Below are 12490 nucleotides of genomic sequence, written 5' to 3'. Positions count from 1 at the left end.
GGGGAGCTTGTAGCCAGGGCTGCTGCAACAACAACTGTGCAAGCCTTTGGAAGTCAGAGACACGAGAGGGCATGAGAGGAGGGAGGGAAGGAAAAAGGGACAGAGGCCAGTGTTGCCATCATTCAAGGCACCCCAGGGTGTCACAGCACACTGGTTGAAAACCACTGCTCTAGGGGTTAGTGCCCCAGTTAATCTGTGAGTGGGCTGCTTTAGATGCCACCATCACAGTGGGAAGAAGAGGGAGCACAACCTAATTGTGCTTTTTGTCCCTCGTGCTTCTCCAGCTCATCCACATGTGAACTTGCACTCTTCCCCTATATGTTTATCAAGCCAAACATACAGTGAAATAGCAGGCCTTTGAGGAGAATAATAAGAAGGCATGTGGTTCCATTATCTAAAGTGTGTGTGTGCTGCTTTTCCCAAACACCTTCCAGCATTCTTTTAAACTCCGGTGGTTCTTCTAAAGGCCAGTTGTACTCACATGCGGCTGCTGGGAGGGATCTTGCGTCCATCACGGAACCATGTGACCTGCGGGCGAGGGAAGCTGGCAATGCGGGGTGCGCGGATGACGGCGGCTTCCCCGTGAGACACACTCTGCTGCTTCTCAGTGTCCTCAAAGCTTCCCATATCTAGGGTGGAGAAAGGAAGAAAGAGCAGCAAATATGTTAGGTGCAAGGGCAGAGAAACCAAATACCTGGCATTCTTAGAGCCTGGCTGTACAGCAGGTAAGTTGTAGGCTCCTGTGTCCCCTACTACCACTACATTTAAAGACGTTCCCAAGAACCCAGAGTTTTGCTATTCTCCAATTTATACAAGGAGGTCCTATGCAAGTGGATCAGGAAGATTCTGAGAACAGGGTGGTAGGGGAGTTCCAATGAAAACGTAAGATGCCACATGGTAAGGCAGAGTTTCTTAGAAAAGGCAACTAGGCTCCTTCATACTGTCCACCTTTTTCTGATACAAAACCAGGACATATGTCTTCTGGGACATACTCCTGAGCAAGTCACATGAGTCACGCCTCACTCTCATCCCCCAAAAAGCACTTTCCCCCCAGGGTGAGAGTGTGCAAGAACGCGGCACACATAACGGCCGCCAAGATCTCGTGAGACAAAACGGGATGACCTTTTTATTCCGGGGCACTTGGAATATATGCAACTTGTGGGCCACCAATCTGAACACAGCCGGCCAGATATGCATGATAAGGGCCTGATAACCCTCCTGTGCTTGTCCTCTGCCCTTAACTATAAATGTGAGGTGATGGCGGCGGCAATGGCTATCAAGTAAGCTGCATGCCACAATGCAGTGTTCATGGGCTGCATTTGGATCCATGGGTCCCAGTTGCACAAGCCAGCAGTGCAGTGCAATCCAGCCCAGCGTCATCAAAATGTCATAATCTAACTTTATTACAGGACTCCTGTGTTGGTTCACAGCTGTCATCTTGACACCTGGAAGTCTGAAAGATTTCCTCAACCTTTACTTGGCTACGCGGCGAGGCAGCTCTCATGCGGTGCTAGTTTTGTTTTGGACATGAATTGTTAAGTGCAAAACACACACTTATATCATGCCAATCATGAAATGCTGCAAAAATAGACGGGAGGGAGTACCGGGCCCATTCTCAGTCACCACCCGTGTGCACTTCGAAAGGTGGCAATTTATATTGTGTGAGTGAGCACCCTTCTCGGCTGACATGATACGATACGCATTTCGTACTTGCAAATCGGTTCCCCGAGCGCAAGCAAATCACCAGAAGTGGGCACAAGTTGCAGTGGAGAAGCGTGGCTCTTCTCCAAACAGGTATGCTTTTCAGCGAGGCATTATGTGCCGGTTTCTTTAGAACATAGACGGCACAAATTAATGTTTCATGTGCTTTAAATTGGCAATGACCCATGCTAAAAAGCAAATGTCTTGTTCTCCCACGCTTGATGCAATCTCCTCTGCTTATACACTCTGCCTATGCACGTTCATCTGTGCACCCCCCCAAAAACGCCCACACTCACAACCCTCCACTTACAGTTCCCAGGCCCACCCCCCTCCAACACTCATATAATCGACATTCAGAGGTGCCTTTCCCTTTCCCCCTCCTCACACCGTTTGATCAACAGTTACCTTGACGCTGCTGGGATGGAGGTCAGTGTCTCCTCGTGTGGCCCAGCTGCTTGTGTGCTTGAAAATTTATAGAACCTTTAATAATAATAGTACTAATGACAAAATTGGGGGGGCATGGGGAGACATTTTATTGACTTGCTTTAATTGCTGTAATTAAAAACGTGTAAAGAATCTCTTTTTAATGACTTGGCCATTAGCATTAGCACAGCTGCCTGATTAATTTCCCATTAGCTGCCTGATTTGCCACCAACCTTTGGAGGGGGTGGGGGCTGCTTTGGGGAAGGTGGGGGGGGGAGAAGGTGATGATGGAGTGAATTAGGGGTGTTCAGATCTCTTAGGTGTGCTCTGTAGGGCTTGGGTAATAACATGGGCCTTTTATTGTTTAAATGCTGAGGTAAACTGCACACCTGGCCAGGTGCCTCACACACGCCAAGGAAGCACTATTTGACAACGGTGGACGGTGTCTGTCGCATTTGGAATGTGCCACAGCTTCAGGAGTGAAGCAGTGACCAACGGGTGCGAGGCAAACCACCGCCTGTGCAGATAAGCCAAGGTTTGATCACCGGGCGTGAGCCAAACCTCCGCCCGGCAGGCCATAGCCTGACCTTCGGGTGTGTGGCAAACTTCCACCCCTAGGCAAGCCGGGGCTGTCTGAATGTTGTGCCCTCACTCTCACCTAGGCTTTCTCAGTAGTCTGCCGTGTCCTGTCTGTGACCTTTGCCTCCCTTTGGAAAGGCATGGCTCACTTCATGTGGTGGAGCAGGTCTCACAAATATCAGAGGAAACATACGTGTCAGCTCATGATGTAAAGCACTAAAGGTCAGACTGTTCCTACACGTGTGCATATTGTGCTAATAAAAGGAGCCTCTGCTAAGCTTGCCAATGAGCTTTCTATGCACAGCTCACCTGCCTCAGCTCCCTGACTATGTGTCCATCACTACACAAGAGGCCAAAACCCCTCAGAGTTTGGGGCAGCTGCTTCTTGCTTCTTTCAGGAGTGCCTGTTGCACCCCATCTCTGTCTTTGGGTGCTTCCAGGCGGAGGGGTGTGTGGTTTTTAAAAGCACTGCCCGCTCATTGTTCTCCTGCTGTAGGCTACACAACTTTCCACATTTCAACCGGTACACCACCCTCCCCTTCTACTATGTCAATATTTGCTCCCTTTTTATGGAAAAAAGAGCTGCCCCTGAGAGCCTTGCTCACCATGGGGGAAAGCAGACACCCCCTTCCAGTTCTCTTAACCACTTTCATCCACATCATACATTTAAAGGGGCGTGGGTGGCGCTGTAGTCTAAATCTCTGAGCCTCTTGGGTTTGCCGATCAGAAGGTCAGTGGTTCGAATCTGTGCGATGGAGTGCGCTCCTGTTGCTCTGTCCCGTCCCAGCTCCTGCCAACCTAGCAGTTCGAAAGCACACCAGTGCAAGTAGATAAATAAGTACTGCTGTGGCGGGACGGTAAACAGTGTTTCCGTGCACTCTGGCTTCCATCACTGTGTTCCGTTTCGCACAGAAGTCATGCTGGCCACATGACCCAGAAAGCTGTCTGTAGACAAACGCCAGCTGCCTCGGCCTAAAAGCGAGATGAGCACCGCAACCCCATAGTCGCCTTTGACTGGACTTAACCATCCAGGGGTCCTTTGCTTTTACTTTACCTTATTTAAAGAACAACTATGCCACTCTAACCGTCATGGCTCCCCGCCACCCCAAAGAATCCTGGGAACTGTATTTTGTTGAGTGTCATTAGGAAACCCTTAACAAACTACAGCTTTCAAGATTCTATGGGGAGTGAGAGCCATGGCGTTTAAAGTGACACAAGAGTGCTTTAAGTATATGCCATGGCTGTGACCAGGAGGTTTTCATCCTGTAGATGCAATATGATTTACAAATTCAAAGTTAGGGGATGGTTCACAGATCTCCCCACTTTTGATGGTGATTATTTTCTTTCCCCAATTTTCAGAGGTTATTTTTCTTCCTGGCAGAGAGGCAGAGAGTCGTGAAAGTCAGCGTACTAAATCTTGGGGGTGTCCCCTCCCTACAGCAAGGTGCTGCTTCTCTCCCCACCCCTCGCCAAGTTTTTCGAGTGGCTGTCTGGATTTTAATTTTCTTTCCCTGCTTCGGCTCGTAGATCTTCATTCCCGAGAATGCTGATGAGGCACCAAGTCCACTTAAGATTATTCCTGATGGAAAGTGCTTCTAACAAGGAGCGTCAGAGGGAGGTTAAGCCCCCATCGTTGGAGATGTTGGCCTCAGGGCTTCCTGCACCTGTAATTTCATCATGAATCTCGTAACCGTGGAGGAAGATCCCTTAAAAAAACGAAAGCTGCGAGAGTCGTGAACATTTTCAGTTTTTCTTCAAGGAATTCCTGGTTCTCTTAAGTGCAGGGAGATAGCTAAGTGCACAACGGAGAGTAACTGCCACAATACAGAAATTGGTTCTGGCACAATCTTTGTGGCATTAACTTTGTAGCAGCAATGCACAGCGATGAAGGAATACACAATTAGAAAAGGGTGGATTTTAGTTCTTTAGCTTCTGGATAGTGGAGCCGCTTAATGGGTGTCCCTATGTATTTCTTTTTTCTTAATTAAAAAAAAAACCCACACACAACCCAACAAACCTAGAAACCTCAAAGTATCTTTGAAGGTGCTTGTATATTATTTGAAGCCTGACTCCGGGTTGTGAATTTTTAAAAATGGTGGCTCCCACAGTTGTGGGCAAAGGATGCGGAAGGGCAACATCAAAGAGAACAGGGAATTAAGGCTGGGAAGAGTGCAAGGAAGATTAGCTATTGTGGTCCAGTGCTGAGACCAATGCCTGGACTTTCAGTTGTTCTTTCACCAGCTGAGATGCTCTCTTGCTTCTGATACCCACCCACCCCTCCACACTAGCAAATGATGCTCCTCCAAAGCATCTCTTTTATTAGGATTAATTAAATGGCATCTCCCTTTCCCAGGCGGTGCTTCTATAGTCTGCGTAGTGACAGCACAGGAAGCCTTGCGGACACCTTGTCAACCTTGCCTGAGGCCTGAATTAACACCCCCCCCCCCGCTCCTGCTGCTCCTTTCCTCTGGTTGGTGGTCACGGCGCTTTCCTCTGCTTTCTTCTCCAGCTCTTGGCTCAGCAAGTTATTTCTCTTCTTCTCCGGGCTTTTGAAGTCCTCGCAGCATGCACTGATCTGGCATGCAGAATCCGTTGTCAGACCTAGCCTTTTGGTGTTTGGGATCGGCTGCCTGATGTTAACCTGGAAGAACCTAGCAAATCTCAGAAGAGAAACAAATGAAGGCAGCGAAGGGAATCAAGGCCTGCTTGCCATTTCCAGTTGCTCCAGATGGCTTGAGGGCTGAGCATTCATCCAGGTTTTTGTTTCGCAAAGCTTACACGGAGGTTAGATTATACTCGGTCTTTATCATGCAGTTGTTTGCAGGGTGGCTATATGAAAATGTGCGCTTGTCCTGCATTCGTCCTGATTTGCTTGTGGGGTGTTTATACACCTTCCCTTTAATAGTTCATAGATTCCACTGAAGTTTGTGCGGTTAAAGTTGATCAAAGGGCTCCACTGCAAATGCATTTCCCTATTACTTTCCTAACTGTGAAAAGTCTGGTTCATCCCCACTGAAATGCCCCTTCCCAGAGACCCGTCCGCCCACCAGCTGTGCTGAAAGCACGAGGCTCTCTAGCTAAGTGCCGCAGGAGGCAGCCAACTGAGCCACAATCTTCAGTCGCCAGCAGAAGATTTGTCATCTACACTCCGGCCTCTTCCACCCCACCTCCCCGCACGTCGGAGAGACCAGGGCTGATTTATATGGGCGGCTTGTCCCCGCGTCAGGCAATGGTGCTGTAATTGTTATAAACGTTGTTTGCTTTCCCTGCCTTCCAGAGGGTGCTGCCGAGAAGAACTGCTTGCTTTTGTTATAAGCCATCTTAGGGATTTAACACTTCAGGCAAACAGCCTCCTCCTCTTCCTTGGGGTGAGATTCACATGCAGTCCCGCTAATGTTCCTCCATGCTTAGACTTCTACTCTCCTGTCTCCTCATGGCTCTATTAGCATTGGGGGGGGGGGGGAAACACACGACCCCCTCGCAACCTGCCTCCCAATCTTCCAATGCCCCTCAGTCCTGCTCTGTTTTCTTCCTGCAGCTCCATTACAAGGGACTGAAGATAAAGCTTTCACAAGTTCCCAGCTCTGCTTGCCATAGGAGATTTGCAAATAGGGATGACAGGGGTGGGGGAATCGGAAAGGTTCCCCCCCTTTTTTTAAAAAAGCAAGCATATAGACCAACAAAGGGAAAAAAAAGACATTTTAAGATCTGTCAGCTTGGAGGAAAGGGGCATCGCTTTGGAGGTTCTGTCATTTGGCACTGCTACAAAAGGTCACTTTATTGTTGTCAGAGGATTAATAAAGTGTGATAAAATTGGAAGGTGACCTCTCATGGACAGGACACGGCTGCAGAATACCCTTTCATTATTGCTGTATCAAAAATTCTGCAGCCGTCTGAGTGGTGTCCTTTACAAAGTCCTCTAATCTTGATCAGAAGAAGGTGAAAGAGGCCCTGGTTTGATGATGTTCTGTCCCTGCGGTTCATCACTCACCCTGTAAAGAGACTGTGCCTTTCTTTTAATTTGCATTCCTCCACCTCCACCTTCCAGCTGTTGATTCCAAATCCACTTTGCACTGCTCAACTGAAGAGCCCTTTAGCACCCAATAATTTCTCACCTAACATTTTGCTCACCAAGAGCAGTCCAGATCTTGCTGCCTGATGACCTTGACTACTTGTCATAAAGATATGCTGCAACTGAAACATTTCTCTCTCTGTGCATGTGAAAGAGAAATCACAGTGATAATGAGGCCACAACTAACAAACCTCTGAAAAGAGCATTTCCTGATTGTGACGGGGAAAGGGTAATTCAGACAAGTTTAGAAAAGTAGGACAGGAGGTGCTCAGAGTGGGAAGGGGAGTCGAAGGGCACATCAGCATCAGAAATTAGCTAGCATTACTGTCATTCCCTCTCCCCATGAATTCCTTCAGACTGTCTTTTAGGTTTTTGGGAAATGATATCTAATGAAATGAAGAAAATGTTTAAATGGGCTATTCCCAAAAGACCAGAAGCTTTTCTTATAGGTATAATAGGGACAGATGTTCCAAAGATGATGACCGAATTATTAATGTAAGTGACAACAGCAGCAGCTAGAATATTATATGCACAGAAATGGAAAGAAGAGAAGGTTCCAACGAGGGAGGAGTAGCTTTTGAAAGTAATGGGGACTATGCAGAAATGGCAAAGCTGGAAGCGAAATTAAGATATCGAAATGACAAACTTTTCATAGAAGAATGAAGGCCTTTTGTAGACTATTAAAAATAATATTACAGTCAAATGAAATTCAGGGCAGGATTTGAGAAAAAACCAGACAAAATACTTGTTTGTAATAGATAAAGATATAGTGCAGTAGAAAATGTCTGAGTCAACTTATGAAACAATGTGTTCGATTTGAAGGTTATTGTGAAAATGTTTGAATGAATGAATATGACATGACTGTGATTCTGTGAGAAGGCACATGGGCTGCCTTAACCCCCTTGCCAACCTACCATCACCAGGTTTCTTTGGGGCAGAGCCATAACAGTAAACTGGCATTAAACTGCTATTGGTTTAGAGTGTAGAGTACCTACCCTTGTTCAGGAAGGACACATACTCAAATAGTTTATTGGTCCTCCAGTCACTTTGTTGAAGCCCTATCATCCAACAGGCAAGTCCCTTCATTCGGGATAGGGAGCATGGGCATAGAATCATAGAGTTGGAAGAGACCACAAGGGCCATCCAGTCCAACCCCCTGCCAAGCAGGAAACACCATCAAAGCATTCTTGACATATGCCTGTCAAGCCTCTGCTTAAAGACCTCCAAAGAAGGAGACTCCACCACACTCCTTGGCAGCAAATTCCACTGCCGAACAGCTCTTACTGTCAGGAAGTTCTCCCTCCCCTATATGACATCCTTTTATATATTTGAACATGGCTATCATATCACCCCTTAACCTTCTCTTCTCCAGGCTAAACATACCCAGCTCCCTAAGCTGTTCCTCATAAGGCATCATTTCCAGGCCTTTGACCATTTTGGTTGCCCTCCTCTGGACACGTTCCAGCTTGTCAGTATCCTTCTTGAACTGTGGTGCCCAGAACTGGACACAGTACTCCAGGGGGCATCCTGGCAGAGCAGGTGAACAGCTCCTACTCACGGAAATTGTTCCCCAGGTTGTTGTTCTTGTTCTCCAGGTGGCCCTGGAACCTCATGGGGCCCTGGGGCCTCCCCTGGTCTGTCGACCAGCTCTCCAGGGGGGGTGGGAATGGTCAACCTCTCTTGCCAACATCCTTTGCCCTCTTGCTCTGTAGCTCTCTTCATGGATTATTTCCCTGTATGTGTGTGTGTGTGTGTGTATATATATATATATATATATATATATATATATATATATATATATATATAAACTTTTCGAGTATGACATGCGCCGCCACTTACATGCCACCTGCACTTCAGTCTGCCTTTGCAGAAGGGCTCCCATGCGATTGCGCACAATGCAGCGGTAGAAGCCAGCATGCGTACGGTCCAGGGATGTGATCATGTACCTTGAAAAAAAGAGAGAGAGAAAGGAGGGGGAGATGACTAAACAGATCAATGCAATACACAATCAATGAGGTACATAGTAAGGGCAGCTGTAATCTCATACATTTCCTGATAGGCTAAAGTGAATTATTGTCATGTACACTGTGGCAGCATGGCCTATATCAACACAAACTTTCATTATTTACTTGCCGATTGATTATGTGGTGGCCTTTACACCCCATTTCCGTGGACCAAAAATGAAAGAAGTAAAAGTAAATAAAAGCCAAAAAGTATATAAAATCTGCTGTTGGAATAAAACTAGGAGAGAAGGGTCGAAGAAAGCAACTGGTCTTACATGATGCTGAGAACAGCTTTTGGAAAACAGCATTTTTTATTCAGGATTGATTCCCACAGGCACACTCCAGTTAAAGGAGAGGGATACACTTTGGAAGATGTCCCTTCTGTTCCAGCCCTACAACTTTGTGGTTTTTAAAAAGTATTTTAAACCTATATGGGAGAGAAAGTGACCACATTGTTTTGGATAAAATGAACGTGCAGTGCACATATTTGGGTGGAGAGGAAAGGAAGCTGAGAATCATGGCTCCCAAGGATGGCTGCCTGACTCAACTAAGGAGGCTAAGCAGAGCTAGAGAGCCATAAATTCAGGTTTGGTATCAGGACCACAAAGTATGGGAGCCGCCATTTACAAAAATATAAAACAGAACATTAAAATTCTCAATAAGAAACAATTAAAACGGGTATTTAAGAGCATTCAAATGATGCTTAAAACCAACAGTAGTTAAAAAGAGACAAAACACATGTAACTTTCTACAGGTTTGGATAGGTTTGCTTGATTAAACTTGCTTGTTGATTGGTGCAAGATTATGTATTTCTCAGTACAACAGATAGGTTGAAATAAAAATTGGGAAATTATATAAAGGACAAAGCTGACCTATAAAAAAGAACAGTAAGTAATATCCAACATGTGATTTTTCTGAAAGTTGTTGGGCGTCTGAACTCCTGACTTCTTCTTTCAGACACTGGGCTTCAAATGAACATCACAAAATGTGAAAAAGAAGCAAATCAGAGAAAAGGCCAGAGTTCTTCAGCTTCCACTATTTCAGGTTCAGAGGTATTCATATTCCTTGGTCCTGCATAGATTTTTTTTAAAATGAAAAAGGGAATGTGGGCTACCCCATAGCTTGTGAAAATGAAAGCCTCTACAGTATTATCATCTTTTCTGCCCATTCACCCTCCATTTCCAGCAACCCCCAATGTGGATATTCTAGAGCTGGAAGAAGTTCAGAAAAGGGCAAAACCAAAATGATCAAGAGAGGAAAAGGTAGCAGCATTTGGGACTTTTTTCATTTAGAGAAAAGGTGACTAAGAGGTGACATGACAGAAGTATATAACTTCATGCATGGCATGGGAAAGGTGGCTGGAGAAAAGTTTTTCTCCCTCTGCTACAACATGAGAACTCATGGACATCTGATGATGATGATGATAATAATAATAATAATGATAATCCTATATAATAAAGTCCCTGTGTCTCTGCGTCCAGTCCGTGTGCCTGTGTCCGCGCTACTGTGCATGTGCCCCACGGACACAGGGACTGGACGAAGAGACTGGACGCACACGCGCGTGCGCTCCCCCCCCAACCCTCTGCCTACCGTTTCCCTGCGGCCTCCAACCACCATTTTTTTTGCCTCTTGCGCGCGGTGGGTCGTGTTCCTCTTCCCGCCGGACTCACGTGGACGTAGAGCGCGGCGACCGCCTCGGCTTCTGGAGAGGGAGGCTGAGGGCGGAGCTGCGCGGCGGAGGCACCTCCGAAGAGCCTCTCTGACGGCCGAACTGCCCGCAGGCCAGCCGGGAGCGCCACCCTGAGCTTGCCAAGGGCGACCATGCCGCTCCGCGCTGCTCTCGGGTCCCGGAGATCTCTTCCGGCGCCTGACGGGCGGAGGCGACGAGGAGTCCGCCCCTAGTGACGGGGAGGGCAGGGGGCGGGAGAGGCTGGGCTTGGCTGGAGCTTTTCTGGCCTACACGTTAACACCTCTTCCTCTTGTGCCCCCATTCTAAAATAAATTGGGGTGGGGGTGGGGGGAGGCCAAGGAGGAACCTGTCCCCGAAAAAAGATGTGGGGTGGGCAGAGGCCCAGATCCTGCCCCTTCTTCCTGCTGCTCAGGCTGCCCCTGATCCATCCAGGCTGATATTTCCCCCCTTCCTCCCCACACATCCTATATAATAATATGCAAGTTCTAGCGCCCGTTTACTTAACGGGCTGAATGACACTAGTAATAATAATAATAATAGGCTGGGTTTCCCCAGCCACTCTGGGTGGCTCCCAACAGAATACAGTGGTACCTTGACTTACGAACGACTCAACAACTGAATTTTTGGACTTACGAATGGGGCAAATGGCCGCACGCTTACAAATTTCTCAACATCCGAACAGAAACCGCGGCGGTTTTAGATAGGGTTTTTTCGACTTACGAATTTTTAGATGGGGTTGCTTCAACTTGCGGATTTTCCCGTTTCCAATGCATTCCTACGGGAAATCGCGTTTCCAATGGCGCTTTTCGACTTATATTTTCCGATCTACCTTCGGAACGGATTAAATTCGTAAGTCGAGGCACCACTGTATTAAAAACTCGATAAAACATCAAACATTAAAAACTTCCCTAAACAGGGTTGCTTTCAGATGTCTTCTAAAACATCTCATGGGAAGGCGTTCCACAGGGCAAGGCCCTCTGCCTGGTTCCCTGTAACCTCAGTTCTCTCAGTGAGGGAACGCCAGAAGGCCCTCGGAGCTGGACCTCAGTGTCCAGGCTGAACGATGCGGGTGGAGACACTCCTTCGGGTCTACTGGACCAAGGCCGTTTAGGGCTTTAAAGGTCAGCACCAACATTTTGAATTGTGCTTGGAAACGTAATGGGAACCAATGTAGGTCTTTCAGGACCGGTGTTATATGGTCTCGGTGGCCACTCCCAGTCATCTGATGAAGCTAAGAAGCTGAATGTTGGAAGATTTAGGATAGATAAACTATGGGCACATAAACTATGGAACTTCTTCCCACAGGAGGCAGTGGTGGCCACCAAACTGGATGGCTTTAAAAGAGGATTAGACCAATTCACAGAGGATAAAGACTACCAATGGCTCTTGGCCATGATGGCAATGCTCTGCCTCCGTGAGAACAGAATGCTGGACCAGATGGGACATTGGTTTGATCCAAAAAGCTCTGCTTATTTTTTTATGTACACAGATTATTTTATCAGCACTGCACAGTACAGCATTGCTCCACCCCACCCCACCCCATAAAATACGCATGGAACTTTGCTATGTCTCATCAATGCAGTTGTAACCACATGTCATGGGGGGGAAATGGATCTATGTTCAAACAGGTTTGAAGCATCCTTACCACTGGTGGTAACTTCGAGAGACAGTGAAAACTAGGGGAAGGGGGAGTTGCTGAAATATGTGGGTTTTTCTAAGCATGACAGCTGGATGCTATGGTGAAACGAGTTTTAGGACATGGGAGTGCGAAAGCTTGGGAAATGAAGTAGGAAAAGATCATGGAAAAACTGAAGGGGAACATGTTATGGGGCTAGCAGGAAAAGCTTTCCCTTTAGGCTGCAGAAAACCTGGAAAGAGTAAATTAATCTCAGGCATTCATTTATGTAGTTTCTCTGGAGCAATGAAAGAAACTCAAAGGAAATAAGTGAAGGAATTCAGACTGCTTCCAGCCCCCACATCCTCAAATTTAATCAAGTACTAAAAGTGCCAGAGGCTCCTTTG

The 12490-nt window shown here is 46.9% G+C and overlaps 1 protein-coding gene across 4 annotated transcripts in view; it reads right to left on the bottom strand.

Annotated features, from left to right (window-relative positions):
• SDK2 (sidekick cell adhesion molecule 2) overlaps window positions 1-12490 on the bottom strand; it is a 334547-nt gene that overhangs the window by 83555 nt on the left and 238502 nt on the right. For all 4 annotated transcript variants that reach the window (XM_060271952.1, XM_060271953.1, XM_060271954.1 and 1 more), the window contains exons 3-4: window positions 8615-8721; window positions 482-629 (exon numbers count right to left, since the gene is read on the bottom strand). In XM_060271952.1, the coding sequence (XP_060127935.1) occupies window positions 482-629; window positions 8615-8721 (255 nt within the window). The remainder of the gene's footprint in view (window positions 1-481; window positions 630-8614; window positions 8722-12490) is intronic.

This window comes from Zootoca vivipara, chromosome 2 (genome assembly GCF_963506605.1).
Source record: "Zootoca vivipara chromosome 2, rZooViv1.1, whole genome shotgun sequence".
NCBI lineage: Eukaryota > Metazoa > Chordata > Lepidosauria > Squamata > Lacertidae > Zootoca > Zootoca vivipara.
The sequence above is the reverse complement of the archived record's forward strand: the minus strand, read 5'-3'. Positions and strand labels throughout refer to the sequence as shown.